This window comes from Peromyscus maniculatus, chromosome 6 (genome assembly GCF_049852395.1).
Source record: "Peromyscus maniculatus bairdii isolate BWxNUB_F1_BW_parent chromosome 6, HU_Pman_BW_mat_3.1, whole genome shotgun sequence".
In the NCBI taxonomy this organism is placed as follows: Eukaryota; Metazoa; Chordata; class Mammalia; order Rodentia; family Cricetidae; genus Peromyscus; species Peromyscus maniculatus.
The window spans coordinates 7,454,283-7,472,329 of NC_134857.1; the positions used below are offsets into that span (position 1 = coordinate 7,454,283).

The 18,047-nt window shown below is 43.8% G+C and overlaps 1 protein-coding gene across 17 annotated transcripts in view; it reads left to right on the forward strand.

Annotated features, from left to right (window-relative positions):
- Pex5l (peroxisomal biogenesis factor 5 like) overlaps positions 1–12,469 on the forward strand; it is a 212,252-nt gene extending 199,783 nt beyond the window's left edge. For 15 of the 17 annotated variants that reach the window (XM_006971126.4, XM_006971122.4, XM_076573883.1 and 12 more), the window contains 5 exons: positions 430–500; positions 2,306–2,503; positions 3,616–3,781; positions 4,168–4,325; positions 5,715–6,935. In XM_006971126.4, coding sequence (XP_006971188.1) covers positions 430–500; positions 2,306–2,503; positions 3,616–3,781; positions 4,168–4,325; positions 5,715–5,919 — 798 coding nt within the window. In that variant the 3' untranslated portion in view covers positions 5,920–6,935. Of the gene's footprint in view, positions 1–429; positions 501–2,305; positions 2,504–3,615; positions 3,782–4,167; positions 4,326–5,714; positions 6,936–12,211 lie in introns of those variants that run through there. The other 2 variants (XR_013051994.1, XR_013051993.1) reach the window with 1 other exon arrangement.
- The last annotated feature ends 5,578 nt before the right edge of the window (positions 12,470–18,047 follow it).

Genomic DNA, 18,047 nt, shown 5'->3' on the forward strand with positions numbered 1-18,047 from the left:
TAATATGGCTTTTGTCTGGGTCTTAAGTTGCACTATATTCCCCTTGATTTACTCACCCAACATTTATAGAACATATACTGTGTCCTCAAAACTGCAGAGTCCTGGCATAAAATGTTGAGGAGTTGGGGAAATGGGCAGGTAGTTAGGAAGACACTTTGGTGGTGCATCTGCAGAGATGAGTAAATAAGCACAGAATGGCAGTTCAGAGCCCCGCTGGAGTGCACGGCAGGTCTTCTCCCCTGGGAGCTTCCCTGTACTAAGCCTGCCCCCCCACGGGGCATCACTACTAAGCTAACTAAAATGACCGGCGGTCCGCTTCATTTTGCAAAGTTAACAGTCTGTTTTGTGTTTGTTTGTCCTGATGGTTTGGTTTGGGTTTCTGTTTGATTGGTTGTTTCTTTGTTTGGTTGTTTGTTTTGTTTTCATTAGGCATGGCAGTTTCTTGGGATAACCCAGGCAGAGAATGAAAACGAACAAGCAGCCATTGTCGCCCTCCAGAGGTAGCTAAAGCTAAGTGCAAACCTGCGGGTCTGGGGGAGAGGTGGAACTTGAACTTTGTCTCTGGGCTCTCCTTCCAAGTGGCCTGTGAAGAATTTGTCCAAGGCGTGTGCCGGGATGCCACGTTCCACTCACACGTGGCTCTAATGGGATACTTTCCCCAAACCATAATGCTTCTCGATCTACAAATCAACTCATGGTCTCTAGAACCAAAGGAAGTCTGTGGCAAAAGCAGGCAGACTCATTGAATCAACAGACCATTCAATGCTCTAGCCTTTTGCAACTTCCAGAAAAAATTTTCTTCAGGAAAAAAAATGTGTTCAAATCACTGACTGCAGGTGGAGATTGTTCAGGGTGGAAGGAGCAGGAGTGTAGACGCTCCCACTTACTTAACAAGAGCCCTCATTTAAACCCTTGAATAAAACAGTTTCCACCAAACATACTTGCACTCTTCCTGCCCTTCTTGTACACACTGTTAATGATGCTATAGGAAGGAAGCGAATATACATCCACACATGTGCTCAACATATTATATACAAATGTGTGAGTAATGGATGTATGTGTACAACTTGTGTGTATGTAAATTCTAGAACTTCCAAATCTTAGAATGTAAGACCCTAGGTACTTGGGAGTTTGAGGGCTACATCTCAAGATTTGCTTGGTGTCTCATAGTGTGAGTTGATTGGGGCGTTGTTTTTTCCGTTTCCTGCAGCTGAAAGACATTGGGAATTAGAAAGGGCCAAGGTCTCATAAATCATGTGCAATGGAGGCAGGATTTAAACTCCCATCCCATGATGCAAAATCTTGCGCATTCTGAGTCCATCATTCCTAACTCTGCATGCAAATGCACAATGGGATTATTTCTTAAGATGCCTTAGACTCGGAATCTTAGACACTTTCAGAAACCATGATTTACTTGGTTAGGACTGAGGAACCGAGCATCATTAGCATTAGAATCTCCCAGCGGACTCTGATGTGCACTCAGGGTTTGCTGCTGTGTTTCTGAGGCACTGGGAACTTGCTACTCCAAGGCCTAGGTGGATCCTCCTCAGACCTTCCCACCTGGGTCCCACTGCAGCCCCCGTGCTAGAATGCGTGTAGTGCCAAGTGCCTCTGTTGCACTTCCAAGTTGAGAAAGTCCTGCTAGAGGCCAGCAGAGGGAATTCGGGGCAGCAACAGCCTGGGACATGGACAAGCCTGCATTAGTAGTCTAGAAACAGAAATTCCCCTCTCTTCTGTAAAACATTGTACAGCCTTCCATCTCTGTGCATCAAAATTTTGTCCAAGTCCAATTTAGGGGAGTTAAGATAAGACAGCCACATTTTAAATAATATTCTCTGTAGAGCATATAGCAGCCACACTTTAGAAAAGTATTTTAAAGTTATCAAAACCAGGTCAGGAAAAATTGGCTGTGTTTAACAGCACTATCTGCTCCTACAGAGGACTCTAGTTCCTAGCACCCACATGGTAGTTCACAACCATCTGTAACTCCATTCCCAGGGGATCCGGTGCCCTCTTCTGACCTCCATGGGCACCAGGCTCAAACATGGTACACAGATATGCAGGCAAAACACTCATGCACATAAAATAAAATTAGTGTTTTTAAAAACTTAAGTTACAAATCCAACTGTCATGAGGATGCTTTAACCTCTAAAAAACACTGTTTGATCTGGGTTCTCATTTGGAGAAATAAAATACTTTCCAGTGACTTGATATAATTTAACTTTTGTGTTTTTAATTAATAAAAGCTTCAAGGCTGCCTAAAAGATACATCCACAACTGTTGATCTGTTTTGTCTTCTCTCAAGGTGCCTGGAGCTGCAGCCCAACAACTTGAAAGCTCTGATGGCCTTGGCTGTGAGTTACACCAACACCGGCCATCAGCAGGATGCCTGTGAGGCTCTGAAGAACTGGATTAAGCAGAACCCAAAGTACAAATACCTTGTAAAGAACAAGAAGGGCTCTCCAGGCCTCACTCGGCGGATGTCGAAGTCCCCAGTTGACAGGTTGTCCTCCTTCCCTGTAGAATCCTCCTACTGTGACAAAATGCCTGAGACAGGCAACTCACAAAGAGGGAAGCTTTCCTTAAGCTCACATTTTTGCAGGCTTAGACAATGGTCACTTAGCCTATGGTTTTAAGGGCTGTGATGCGATGATACATCAAAGCAAAGACACATGGTCGAGGAAGTAGCTTGCCTCATGGTGGCTGGGAAGAAAGGGGGGATGCCAAGGTCCCCCACACCTCCTCCAAGCCCTGTTCCCATGACCTGGCTTCCTTCCATCAGGCCCCCACTTTACAAAGGTTCTACCTCCTCTCTATAGCACCACAGCCTGGTATTTGGGGGGGGACACACACATATCTATACCCCAGAAGCTATCTTTTAGACATAATGACCTACATTATGGCCATTCATAGACATTTAGCCAAGTACCTTATTTCAAATCCAAGTGCTTTGGAATTAATGCCAGTACACTGAGAACTAGGGTTGCATAAACTTAGATCCCTCGTTGGAAGAAATCTGAATTGAATCTCATTGAATCCTTGGACAGCTCAGCTTGAAGGATGGAACACTGGTTCAACGATGCTCTCCCATGAGGGCCTTACTTAACACGACTTGTATATGTGTTTTGTTGCGTATTTGTGACAACTGGCTGTGTTGTTTTTATAAGCCAAAGTAGTAGTCCTTTTATTAAGCTAAGATATATATTCATTAATTTTTCATTTTTATGCACATGGGCATTTTGCCTGAATGTAGATCTGTGCACCCTGTGCATGCCTGGTGCCTACACGTGCCAGAGGAGGATGTTGATCCCCTGGAACTGGAGTCACAGACCATTGTTAGCCACCATGTGGGTGCTGGGAATCAAACCCAAGTCTTCCACAGGGGCAACAAGCGCTCTTAGGCACTGAGCTATTGCCTCAGCCCCTAAACTGTTTTAAGGAAAACTTTTCAATCTGGGGCAAGAGGGATGGCTTAGCAGTAAAGAGACTGTGCTTCTCCTCCAAAGGACCCGAGTTCAGTTCCCAATAACCGTATCAAACACTAAGCCACCACCCGTAGCTCTGACTCCAGGTGATCCAACTTCCTGGGCACTCAATCAGATTCTTCCTTCATAGCTCTGTCCTGGAAGGAGTGAAGGAATTATACCTGGAAGCTGCCCACCAAAACGGCGATATGATAGACCCAGACCTGCAGACGGGCCTTGGAGTTCTATTCCACCTGAGCGGGGAGTTCAACAGAGCAATCGATGCATTTAATGCTGCCTTAACTGTTCGGCCAGAGGTAAGGAATCCCAGCACAGCAGAACTGGGTTAACTCGGTGTTGTAACAAACAAGCTTTCATGGCAATCCTCTGTACATTCCTTCTGCATTTTATCTCTGCTGCTGGTGATTCCAAGTACAGATAATACACCACCGCAGCTGTCCGTACCAAAATGCCTAAAATGGAAATGTTAATTACAAGACATTAGATGACCACTGCTCCTTAAGGAATGAAAGTCCTTTTCACCAAGTTAACCAGGAAGAATTTTTAATAATTCACATCATTACAGACCCTGTTTATGAGTGCTGAATAAGCCTCCAGCCATCTTGCTTCATCTGTGAAGGGAAGAAGGGGGGCACTCCCATGGTGCTCCTGTGTATTAAATGGCTCTGGTCTTTGTCATAAGGATTACTCATTGTGGAACCGGCTTGGGGCCACCCTGGCAAATGGTGACCGCAGTGAGGAAGCTGTGGAGGCCTACACGAGAGCACTGGAGATCCAGCCCGGCTTCATCCGGTCCAGATACAACCTGGGGATCAGCTGCATCAACCTGGGTGCCTACAGGTGAAGTATGCCTGGGTTCAGACAAGTCACTTGGGGGCCCAACACGCATGTGAGTCTGTATGAACCATTAACAGTCCAACCTTTAATTTTCCCATTTAAGAAAAAAGGAGCCTTGGAGAGGGACAAAGCCAGGGGTACCTGATAAAACAGCCTTGGGAGGTCCAGAGCCAGCGTTTGGCAAAGCCAAGAATACAGTTCTTATAAACCCTATGTACAGATAGAATTAATTAGGGAAGAAAAAAAGAAAATATGGTGGATTTATTGTTTAAAATACAATAAAGTTGGGGGGAAGAAATTAAATGATGCATTATTATTTAAAATGCCCTGGCACAGTTATGGTCCCAAAAAGCTGCAAAGTCATTGATCATCCTGGAGCTCAGCTATTCCCACACACACACCCCTGAAAATACTGAAAAAGCCAAAGCCTTTAGCTCATGTGAGTTTTATCTATCAATACTTGTGGTATCAGAAATTAAACTAGAAAAATTTATGAGATTCATTGAAAAGTAATAAAACATTACATACCAACAGAAATGACATGCTTTACAAGAAAATGATCACTTTCCAAAACCAAGCTGTACCAAGAAAGAAGAGTGGCGTGCATTGGAAAATTCCCTTAATACCTTGCTTCCTAGAACCAGTTTCTTTGTGCCTCTGTATTCTGTCTGCTGGGCTACCTCACATGCCATGGCCAGGCATGAGCAGGTGAGGTGAGCAGATGAGGAGGTGAAAGTGAAAAGGGTCACATGCCATCTCAGTTTCATAATGAAAATCATTTGCCCTCACAAGCCCCAGGCTCCCAGACCACACAGGGAGACCTGTTGATCTTAACTGCAAGAGCTTTTGCATGAATTGACTCCAGGGCGCTCCACAACAAAATCCTAAAGTGACTTCCACTGTCCCTATTGTTCACTTAGGTACTGAACCTCTGCAAAGAAATTTGCCTAAGTCTAAACAGCTAGGACTGAAGGCCAGGCTGTCTAATAATGAAACGTAATTCCTCATTTCTGTCACCACCAAGCAAATCTAGACCACCTTGCTTTTGAGGCCAGCCATTTTCTCCCCTTAAAGATGGGTGGCATGGATCACTTGTGCACACAGATAATGTCTCCAGGTCATTCCTGGAGCAGGGACTTAGCAGTGGCTGTATTAGGCTCCCTCCTCTATGCTCCAAAAGTAAAACTGGCTTTTCTGGTCGATATCTGGCCCACTCTACTTAACAATAGCTGTTCCCAGGAGAATAGCTAGAGAACCTGAAAGGCATCCCTGGGGAGCCCACTCACCCAGGAGAGGAGACCTGGGGCATCACACAGAAGCAACTGGCTGTTCTTTTAGTGTGCTGACTCTGGAGTTCACCGCATCTTAAGATGTGCCTTTCTCCCTTTCCAGAGAAGCGGTCAGCAACTTTCTCACTGCCCTCAGTTTGCAAAGAAAGAGCCGGAACCAGCAGCAAGTCCCTCACCCTGCCATCTCGGGGAACATCTGGGCTGCCCTCAGAATTGCACTGTCACTGATGGACCAGCCAGAACTCTTCCAGGCAGCCAACCTTGGTGACTTGGATGTCCTCCTAAGAGCTTTCAACTTGGATCCTTAAAGGAAAAGAAAGAAATACAGAATAATCCCTCATCTGTTATTATACTAAAAAGGGACAAAACTATTTTATTATGAATTTCAAAAAAAAAGATTTTTTTAAAGGATAAAGCAAAGAGTCAAAAGGCCATGGTCATATAATCCAAGGGAATTGATTACTATAGACAATACCTGGCCTCTGTTCAGATCCAAAAGCACAAAGCAAGATCAGGTTCAAGAGAAGAACTAAGATTCTCAAGACAAACCAAGGTAACTGTGTATACTCTTCCAGGTTACAAGTGGACTTTGAATTAGTCTGTCCCATGTCACAGCTGCTGGCACATCTGAAGAGCTGTTCATGGGACATAGCAAGACAGTTTATCTGCGGTCAGTGAACTCAGGCTGTCTGTCTGTCTACTGAACATAGTTTGGGCCGTTGGCGCATGCACACACACAACCTGACTAAAGGCAGGCATTGCTTCCCCCTCCCGTTTTAACTTTTACTGTAAGCCTTTGTTTCCAGAGAGAGCTTTGCTGGCAAAAGCAGTTTTTGCACTAGACATTTTTGCTGTTCCCAATGAAATCCTATCTAGGATTGTACATAAGCACTTTATTAGCGTATTTATGCCTTGCTGGGCTTCGGGTTTGCTGCTCCAGTCCCTAACTTTGGGGGGCGGGGGCTGGAAGATTTGAGACAGATTTGTTAGCTCAATGGACCAAATAAAAAATTCTGAGAAGAGTTTTTCTTAGCGTAGGGTTTTGAAGGCACATTGGCATAGAATGTAAATATGTTAAACCCAGTTTTCTTTGTGTGCTTTCTGGGATTCTGTGGCTCTCAGTGGGAAGCGAGATTCTGACTCTGCATTCTCCCTGCAAAAGGAAGTTTGGCGATCCTGCAATTTCTAATGAGTTTGTGTTAACTTGTTTTCATATCCTGTTCTCCGGCTTTCTAACTGCCCTGCACAATGATACTCCTTTTAAACTGTTACTATTTTAAATGGTATTTCCTAAGTGTGATAAATACATTTTTCCTAACGTTAATGTGTTTCCTCAGTTCCATAATAGCCCACACTGTCCACCTCCTCCAGTGGTGAGGGACAGAAGGTCACGTTTGTGACCGAGCTGCACTGAGTGGCAGAGTTCTCCTCGATAAGAGGCACCTTGGGCTCTAATATAAACACTCAGCAAGAACCAGGTCTTCTCCATTGGCAGAGACATCTTAAATGTTGACCTTCCACATATTTCTTCAGATTACTTTGTGGGTGTTTGAGGCTTGGTAGTTATTTCAAAAAAAAAATGCATTTATAAAGAATTAGAAAATTGTTGGCAGAACACTAACCAAAAGACCATGCTGCTCAGCTCTAATTCTAGTAAATTCTCTGTTCTTCTTCACCTTGTACCCTTCCTGCCTTCAGAATCTTCCTGAAAATAATTAGGTCCCAACTTTTCGATGTTCTTGGCTTACTAACAGTTCCCTCCACTAACAATTGTAGTTACCAAAAACCATATCTTGGGTCCAAGCAGATTAATTGACTATGGAATTATCTGTTCCTGATTGAAAATGTGCCCAGAGGCTGACCGAACCCCTCCATTGCTGTGGAGTCCCCTGGATTATGAGAGGGACCCGAAGTTCACTAGTGACCCCAAGTCCTTGAGGCTTATCTATCGCAGGAGCTTTCTGACTTATGAGGACAAGGTGATGAGGCCACTGTGGTGGTGTCAGGCTTTGCTGCTCATTGTCAGTGTTCCCTGTGATGGAACGGTGGTCCCAGCTCAGCAGCAGGACACAGAGACATTAAGGCATCCACTCCTGGGCACAGTAACAACTCACACTACCCTTTAATGGCTGAGCCATCTCTCTGTCCCTGGTCCATGCTTTCTATTAGTCTCAGCAGCAAAGCAAAGCTCAAATATATTTTGAAGAGCAGATTTTCTAGTGGTTCTCAAATTGTGGGTCGCAACTTCTTTGGCAAACTTCTATCTCCAAAAATATTTACATTATGATTCATAACAGTAGCAAAATTACAGTCATGAAGTAGCAATGTGAACAATTTTACGGTTGGGAACCACCACAGCATGAGGAACTGCATTAAAGGATTACAGCATCAGGAAGGTTGAGAACCACTGCTCTAGACGGTTAGAAACAGACTGGGAAGATGTCTTCAGGATGGACTGTAGGCCATGGCATTGCCTGCTTGAAGTTGCTGGTAGTGTAGTGACCATTCCTTCCTTCTTCCTCACTCCATGTCACCTGCTGGCCACCCGATGTGAATCACTCAGAGATCTTTCCAAGCCAGTAAATAAAGGGTTCAAACAACCTTCATGGCCATTCTGTTCATAATGCTCTCCCAGGCCCTCAGCAGCACCAGATCTTTCCAGGATAATGACCCACCACACCCTCAGCCCTGTCGCCATTTCACACAGGAGCTAAGTCTCAGCCTGAGTAGTACAAACATGGGAAGTTTCATGTCATTTGATTGTTGCTGAGTGGTGTCACATATTGTGGCCCAAGTTTATTTTAACGGAATACCAAGTAGCTTCAAACTCTTAGGGGACAGTTGGCAATTTTCTACTTCACCATTATGTAGATTTTGTAGGACATTTGGTGGAACTTTCTCTACTTCCTCAGTTCTGTCCATCACAATTAAGATTTTTCATAGGCTGCCACTTATCGGGAAGTTCAAAATTATTGCCTAAGAGGGAAAGAGTTGGAATTTTCAATGCTATCATAATGATAGTAAGTAAAAACCAGTAACTAAAAAGTAAAACTTTGAATATATATAGCCATAGCAGACATTAAGCAGTGAGAATTTAGTGTCTTTCTCATGGCATCTGCATCTTTTTGTTGTATGCTTTTTAAATGCAGAACTGTTGGGGGCTTTTCATCTTCATGGCAAGAAATTGTCTTTTCTCTTTCAATTTGAAAGACCTAGGGTATTCTTCTAAGGCCCTCGGGAAAATCCTAAGGATGGGATTCAATCATACAATGGCCACTCAGTAGCTCCCAGGGACTGATTTTGCCAGTAAATTGGATGAAAATGCAGAGAAAACCATTAATCACTGCTGAATCTCAAAATGTTACAAGTTTTGATAGAACATCTGTATGCAAAGAAGAGGCAGAATAAAGGATGCCTGGGATGTAGCTCAGTGAGTACAGCACACCCCAGAACCACATAAACTGACCATGGCAGTGTATGGCTGTAATCCCAGCACTTGGGAAATGGAAGCAGGAAGATCAGGAGTTTAAGGTCATCCTGGGCTCTAGATGAGGAGGAAAGGACCTTCTAACCAAGTCAGTCCCAGTGATTCTTCATTCTCTGCACTTCATCCTGACATCCCTCCCTCCAACCCACCAGAAACTTTAACAACTAACAATGAAGTGCACTTCCTCAGTCAGTCTGATGTCTGCCAGAATAGGGTAGGAACGTCCAGAATACACTCACTCTCAGATGTACATGCCGTTTTTATTTATATTGAGAGGTCATGCTGACTCTTAGATCAATATCCACATTCTTTTTTAATAAATGCTCTGGTGTATTCTTGCCACATGGGCAAGGCTTGACTACAGTTGGAGCTCATCTCACGGTTCCAAACCTCTCACCATAGTTTCCCTGTGCACTCCTGGCGGGACCAGAGGAAAGAGGATATCACTGTGTGTCCTCTGAACTGCTTCCACAAGGTTGATTACACTTACCTTACTGTTGTGATGGTGGTAGTGATTTTTTTTCCTATCCTGACATGCTTCTAGAAGCAGTCTAGAAAGCAGGTATTTGGAAGGTTTAATTCATGTGCCATCTTTCTGAGACCTCTTGTTTTGAAAAAGAAGACACAGGCAATACCCATAACTTCAACCTTGTAACATAGCTTCAAACTGGTTCCCTATGCAAATGTTTCTGCACAATGTCCTTCTCATTTCACTATTATAGGACTGGCTGAATTATGCTGTTTTGAACTAAGAAGTAGATACATATATTTTTAAAGAGTGTTCATAGACCAACTCTGGCATAAAGTTTGTAAAAAGGCAATTTTTAAAAAGCAAAAACATATAACCTCAGGTACCAAACTATTGCATGCATCAGTACTTAAAATCTGCCTATGACTATTAACCAAAGCATGCAAGATACTTTCACTGAATGTAAACTGGCCCACTTACCCCATGCATGACTGGTGTCATAGGCTAGCTTGTGTTTCCACTCTTCTCAACAAACAAGCACTCCCTAACATTCCAGTATTTTCTATTTGCTTTGCCCATCTCATCCTGTAGACTGTTGTCCTGCTATCACATTGGCATTGACCAATGCTCACAGGTTGGTTCATACATTGTGACTGCCAGTCTCAGGTCAATCTTCTGAGGGACCCAGGTACAGACATGGGGTCCTTTAAAACCCACATGAAGCTTGATAGAGCTAAAACCGTGACAAGGCCATACAGTTGTCTTTGCACAAGAAGCTTTGAACTCTAAATTCTTAAAAACGTAGTTCAAGTTTTCTTTTCAAAAAGTTTAGGAAAACAGTAGAAAACACTGGAATTCTAAATTATGTGGGGAGGTTAGAGTGATGTCATACACACGGAGATTGCCCTGAGGCAAAGTGGATGTGGGGCCTTAGTTCCCCAATGGGATAGTATGTCACAGAGTAGAGTGTATGTAGGTTACTGTTCTATTTGCAAAGTCAAGGTCCCTCTCCCTTCAGAAACTAGATTTCACCAGTCTGGCCAAAAACACTCCAATTCAGGGGTAGGAGATGGTTTTTTATGGTCAATGTCTTCTCTCTGTCTTCTCCTAAAACCCCAGTCTTATGAAAAGGCCAGGAAAGGGAGAGATTATAGCTCAGTTCAGGGAGCTGGGGCTGGGGCTATAGCTGCATTGGTACAGTGCTTGCCTCCCATGCACAAAGCTCTGGGTTTGATCCTGCAAAGCATTCAACTGGGCATGGTGGCACACATCTGTAATCCTAGCAAGGAAGGTCAGGAACTCAAGGTCATCCTTGGCCATACAGAGTTCAAGACCACCCTGTGCTATGTAAGACACTGTCTCAAAAAAATTAAAAAGACCTTTATTTAGGTCATATGTGAAAAACAACTTTTTTATCCGTTCATAACATCCCATGCCCTCCCACACACAGCCCCAGAGTCTAAATTACTCTTCTCTGACACAAAAAGACCATGGTGTAGAGATAGTAGAAACTTAAGAGGAACTCAAAGTGTGAGGCTTGATAGTTTCTCACACTGCACATAGCTGCTGAAATTGCTACAGAAATACCAAATAAAATGCTCTGGAGACCAGTGCCCCAGCCTCAGGACCTCCTGAGCTATAGAAAGGGTAGCTGAGTATCCCTCAGCAAGACATAGGGACAGTCCCAGAAAAACTTCACTGAAAATGATAAGAAGGTGAAAAACACAAGGAAGCCACTGGTAGCTAAACTGTACAATGTGCATCTTTGAAGCTGGCTTTGGTTTGTCTTTGAATTGATGGGAGAGGGAAATGACTTGCACACAGTGAGTAAACTCGTGACATTCTCTCAGAGGGATTCTGAAAGGATTGCGCCATGTGATCAGGGAGTTCATGTTACCATTGGTGAAAGGACGTCACAAGCCCAATTTATGTCTTTCTTTTCCCCACACAGCATCTGACCCAAGCCCTCCTCAACTTTCATTACCCAAATTTGTTTACATCAGTTGAAAATAACCGATTAATTCAGTAAACTTTTTACAACCTATAAGAAGCATTTATTAACTATTAAGAAATATTTCTATCTATTTTGTATATCTATGAATCCTGCATATCTAGTCTAACCTAAAATTGTGTTTTAAGGAAAGTGCCACGAGGCTTCCATATTGTGCTCAATAGCTTTAAAAATCTGGGATTTCATGAGATTTCAAGCTGACGTAGGTAACAGAGAAAAACTTAACTTTAAATGTTTACACTGAATTTCTAAACTAATACCAACCCCAAATTAAGTGATCTATAGTCAACTAATGGCAATGGGGATTTGACTATTATTGGCATACTATGAGATACTATTTCTGTGGCCTGGTGAGTAACACGCAGCCTACTCTGCCATGTAGTAAGCCTTCGTCATAGTCTCTCCCTGCATTGCCTGTGGAAATAAAACTACTATAAAAATAACCACTTATCCTACAGATGTGTTAATTCACTCCAATGACATCATTTGCAAAATACCAAGCTTGAGATAGTGTGTTTATACTTTATTGAAGGCACGCCTTCCTTTTTCACATTATTAACCTGTATTTACATTTATGCAGTTTTAAACTATGTTTCCAAATAAACTTTGTCTGTGGCTTCATGGTCTTTTCAGGACTCTCTCAAGATGGGATTTGGGGTCAGAACCACTTACAGCCAAGTAGAAACCAGTTACTACCACTTTAAGAGAAGTCCTTCCATTGAGTATCACTACATACAATTTTGCATGAGTTATCTGGAAAGCAGGAATGCATTTGTAGATGAACAACAAACCCTGAAAACTGTTTTCTTTGTTAATTTTTTAAGACTAAAATATTAACCTAAAACTGAAATTTGTGATCTTTTTAAAATAAAAGCATTAAAATACGTGTCACTAAGGGTCTTTTTCGAGGGATTAGTCAGACACTAAATAATTTGAACACTGACTGCATGCAGGCTCCATTCGAGTGTAAGACACACCTAGACAATAACAGTAAGAAGGCACGTGCCCCAAGTGGGAGAGTGGGGCAGTGAGGCATTATGAGAGGACTTAGGTCCTCATTTCCAGGTAGTCAGAAAATAGGGGACATGTGGGCTGCGATTCAAACCAAGAACCAGCAAAATGGAGTGGGAGACAACATTCCAGGAAGAATCAACAACTAGTCACCAAGGTGCAAATACCCTTGGTGTAAGCTCATGAACGGAGACCAAGGCACCAGGGAGACCTTCTCAGAGCAGGGCAAAGGGCAGAGCTCCCCACTAGCCCTAAAGTCTGTTTCCCAAACAAGGTCATCCCGGCCTGGTGAGGCTGAGAGTGAAGGGACTGCAGGGGCCAGGACTGGAGCTCAGGCCTCCTCCTCCTCCTCCTCACTTCTCCTCCTTGAGCTCAGGGGGCACTTGGCCTTGATGTCTTCCATCCTTCCCTCCAAACAGTCAGGTTGTATGTTTTCACTCCCTGCTTCACTGTTGGATGATACAGCACACTAATGTGGATGATACAGCACACTAATGTGGATGATACAGCACACTAATGTGGATGATACAGCACACTAATGTGGGGAATGTGTAATGTGGGGAAGCGGAGCTTTATAACCACCTCACATTAACTTGGGGCTTTTTAAAAAGTCTTCTACCTCCACTTTCTAAACATCAAGCATTATTCCAGAAAGAGCTGCTTCTCTCCATGAGTATGTAACACCAGCCAAAGGTGTAAGGCATTCTTTATGACTTTGTGTATGTGCGTACATGTTCCTGTGTGTTAAGAAGAGCAGTATTCTTAACCTGAGCCACCCCTGCATCCCCTGTCCACCTTCTTTTGAGTCAGGGTCTCTCACTGAGCCTGGAGCTCCCCAGTTCAGGAAAACTAGCTGGCCAAAGAGCTCCAGGGTTCCTCCCGACACTGCCTCCCAGCACTAGGATTACAGGTAAGTAAAGTCACAGCCAGGTTTTTATGGAGGTGCTAGGAATCTGAACTTAGGTCCTCATGCTTGTATGGAGAGCACTTTCGTGCCTGAGACATCACCTCAGCCTCCCTAAACTATGCCAAAAGTACTTACCAGTTTGTATTTTTATATTTATTATTATTATTATTATTATTATTATTATTATTATTCATTACCAGCTTTACATTCCACAAAAAATACCGCTTCCTGGATAGTTTTGTTTTAGAGTACTTTGGGTTTGGTTTTTGTTTTATTTTCAAATGCTGAGGATTCAACCGGGAGCTTTGCAGATGCTAGACAAGGTCTTCACTATTGAATACTTCAGCCCCTGGTAATCACATGTCCATGCATCTTGATTTGGGGAAATGATGGCTAATTCTAGTGTTGTTCTTTGTAGAACTAAACTATTAACCCACAGTAGGCTGCACATTTGAATGTACTCACTTGAGCTTAGATGGGTGTAGACAGCCTCCCTCAGTCCAGCCTGCTGACCAGATCCCAGAAGATGCTTTTCCTCTGCCATTTACCCCAAGAGACACCATGTCCCCCACTGTTAATTTTACCCACCCCATAGTTGATTGTTGCAAATGAAAGAGGAGCAAACCGTGGCCGAGTCAGCAAAGGTCCCCTGGATTCAAAGCTAACAAAAATGCAAAGCTGACCTTCAGACCCGCCAAACCTGACCCAGGAAAAAGGAGGCTTCACAGAAACAGTCAAGGTAATAACTAAAATCCGCTTTGGATTTAAAATTGAAATTCAAAATCATCTAGATGGTGTGATGCACGCCCCTCATCTCAACACTTGGGAGGCTGGGGCAGGAGGACTGTGAGTTCAAGGCCAGTCTGGACCTCATAGCTAAACCCTGTGTCAAAAAAAAAAAAAAAAAAAAAAAAAAAAAGTGAAGGCAATACGACTAAAACAACTGTCGCCTCGTTGATTGACAGGGCTGATCCCTGATCTGGCTGGGCAGTGGTGTCTCCTTCCTCCCTCGCTACACCAAAAGCTGCACACTCAACCTCCCCCAAATAGAGAAATACCACTTTTTGCCAAGGGTATACAAGTCCCTGCATTCCCCTGCTGGATCCAAATGAGCTCTCAAAAAAAAAAAAAAAAAAAAAAAAAAAAGAGTAGAAAATCTTCTTGGCTTAATATATATTTACAAAGTCTGACCCCATACATAAAAATGAAAATGTCTAATGGCAAAGGTCTGAAACTGATGACTCTGTCCTCATAAAATGTTCAGAACTAATACCAATTAAGCTAATTTCATTCAAATAGAAAAAATGGCAATTTTAAGTTAGTTCAACTACATAAGCATTTCACACTTTCTCTCTCTTCAGATAGCCGAGGCTTCCCCAGCCACTCTGTCTCACTCTAGGCTATGGGCTTGGGGTTGGCTTCTATCTCAGAGCAAGGTAAAGCTGGGGAGAGAGGGAGCCACCTGCCAGTGCTGGCCCCACCTCCCTCCCATGTCCCCATTTCGATGACTCATCAACACCCGCCCCCACTCTGGCATAAGACTCCATCCATCCCGCTCACCTGCTCAAGCACATGGGACCTGCAACCTTTCCATCCACCGCTTCTCCATCAGCTTCAAAAGCCGGTTTACTGTTTGTCCACCTCCTTTCTCACATTTGAAAACTAACACCCCACCTATCAGCCACCACCCACTTCTCTCCTTGGAGCAAAAATTCTGGTTTCCTGTGTTTAAAATCTGCAATTCCTCCCGTCTCTCCTGTCCTTGCTCTCATATCATCCAGCCTAAACAAGAGTCCTAAACTTCAGTCAGATGGGTCACTGCTCTGCTGAAGACCCTTGATGGTCTATACTATGGAGTCTTGCCCGAAGACAGCTGCCCACCTCCTTTGACCTCCTGTCCCATCATGCCCTTCTCTCCAGCCCTGCTGACCCTTCGCTGCCTGTATGAGAGAGTAGACATGCCACCACTGGAGGCCTCCACACCAGTTCCCCCAAACACCCACCTGAATGGCTCCTTCTCCTGCAAGTTTTGGTCTAGGTCTCATATCACAATGCCACCCTATCCCTGGATACCCCGTTTATCAGAATCAGCCCCCTTTCCCTGTTCCATGCCCCCATGGCACTCCGTATCTTTTCACACATCACCGAACATTAGTATTTTGTACCTTTAGCATCTGTTGTTGCTAGGAAACTAATTCAACAAGGGCAAGGAGCATGTCTACTTTATTTACAGACACACTGTAAACAAAATGACACATAGAACATGGTAGATGTTTGTTTATTGTAGGATGCACAGATTAACAAGCCAGTTGGCTGAATGAAAATCTCCAGGAAAGTTTGTTTGGAAAGTAGTCATTAATTGTGGTGCGACATTTATTTTTAAAAATACCTTGGACTAAAACAAGGGCTCAAAACCCCCCATAGGCTGCAAGAACCATTTGGTTTAATGAGTCCTGTGTCTACCAAACTATCATATGTTTTCATACCTCATCTGAGGAATCATACAAGGGGAGATCAAGTCACACTTATGCAAGTTAAGTGACAGGGATATGACGTCAAGTCTGTATGCCCCATCCCTGACATGCTACCTCCTTACTACCCCACCTTTAAAAGGATTGGCCACCTGCAAAGGCAAATTTCACCTTTTCCTATTATATTTTCCTACGGCGACTGAATTCTGTCACTGACTACCTTGGAAAAGTTGAGCTAAAGAATCAATGGCATATAGTTGAACGATGAGAAGGGAAGACTCTGCTGTTAGGCAGGAGCAGCCAGCTTGCAAGCATTTTTCTCTGAACCATAAATAATATCTCACCGTGCCAACCATTCTTTCTTCTCATCCTCTCACCAAAACCATGGCCTGCCACTGACGTCAGGCAATGACTAAGACTTTCAAAATGCATAGGTTCGTTCTTTTAAAACCTTTGAGCCACAGAGATATATTTGCAAACAGTACCATACCCTGTGTGCTAAGCAAAACAGTGTCCCCCAACCCCAAAGACATTACTAACGTCTACACTCTAATACCTGTGCGTTATTATTGTGCTGTCTGATATAGCCAAAGGAGTTTGTAGATGTGATCAAATTAAAGGTTGGTTGTTTGTTTGCACAGGGTCTCTTGTAATCCAGGCTGGATTCTAACTGCCTATATTACTGAGGACTCTAAACTCCTGATCTTCCCGTTTCAGCTCCCTGGTCACAGGAATATACTGAGGTTAAGGACTTTTGATGTGGGAGTGGTCTAAATCACCAGAGTGAGTCAATGTAACCCTGGAGTTCTTATAGGAGGGAGGCAAGCAATCCACTCAATGGAGATGTGAGCATGGCTGATATCAAAGCTGTCAGGACCGAGAGAGAGAGAGAGAGAGAGAGAGAGAGAGAGAGAGAGAGAGAGAGAGAGAGAGAGAGAAGAGAGAGAGAGAGAGAGAGAGAGAGAGAGAGAGAGAGAGAGAGAGAGAGAGAGAGAGAGAGAGCTGGAAACCACAGGAATGAATTCTTCCTGCCCCAGGGTTTTAGTAGAGGATGAGAGAGTGGATGTGTTATTTTAAAGCAACTTTGTGGCAAAGTGCTATAGTAGCAATAAGGAACTTATACACAATAGAAATGTACTGTCAGACAGGCTAAATCCCCCATGTAACACATCCACTCTCCTACTACCACTGGAGAGCCAGAGCCACAGAGGTTTCTGTGTGACCGGATAACCAACAGGGAAAGTCCAGATGTCAGCCTCCTGGACCCCCACCATCCCAACCCTCCTTCAAGGTGCTGACATCTGCTGGGGATGGGGACCAAGGCTGCCTGGTCACATCAGCAAGCTATGGTCAAAGGAAATCAGGCATGGTCTTGAGTTCCCCATTCACCACGGACATCATCAATTTATCTGGCATTTTTCAAACAAAAATAAAAAGAGTCATAAAGGGACCTGAGTTTGTGAGAATAGCTTTTAATTTGAAACTATCAAAGCAATAAATTATCCATCTCTTTCTATCACAGGTGAGTGCTCTCCCAAACACTTGAAGTAATTTCCACACCAACCGTGACTAGTGCAAAATAAATAAATACCAGGTCTTCCAGCAACCAACAACATCACTATTGGGCAGGTGGACACAGGTCAGGCTCAACCTCCAAGCGGAGGAGCACTGAGATCCATGAAGCCTTTCCACATGCCCAGGTGTGAACAGACTAGACGACACCCAGGGAGGGGAACCACAAGAGAATGCAGCCTGAGGAGGAAGAAGTGTGCTCAAACCCCTGCCACAGCTAACACCCACAGCACCCTGAGGATGCTGGGAAAACAGGTGCTGGTCCACAGGGCAGCGCCAAAGCAAGGGTGGAGGACGGCCGTTGGGGATGCACTACTTTTGTCTCTAAACTGGGGAGATGTATTTTCCTAAGCAGAAAAATCTTGTAGTTTCTGGGGCTTGTTCAGTACCTCAGGTGTTCCCGCTGTGTTGCTTCGATTTGGAGCCTCTCTAGAATTCTCTTCTTACACATGGGATTTCCTGCCTACCTCACACTGTGGCACACTAATGGGAGGACATAAGCCACAGA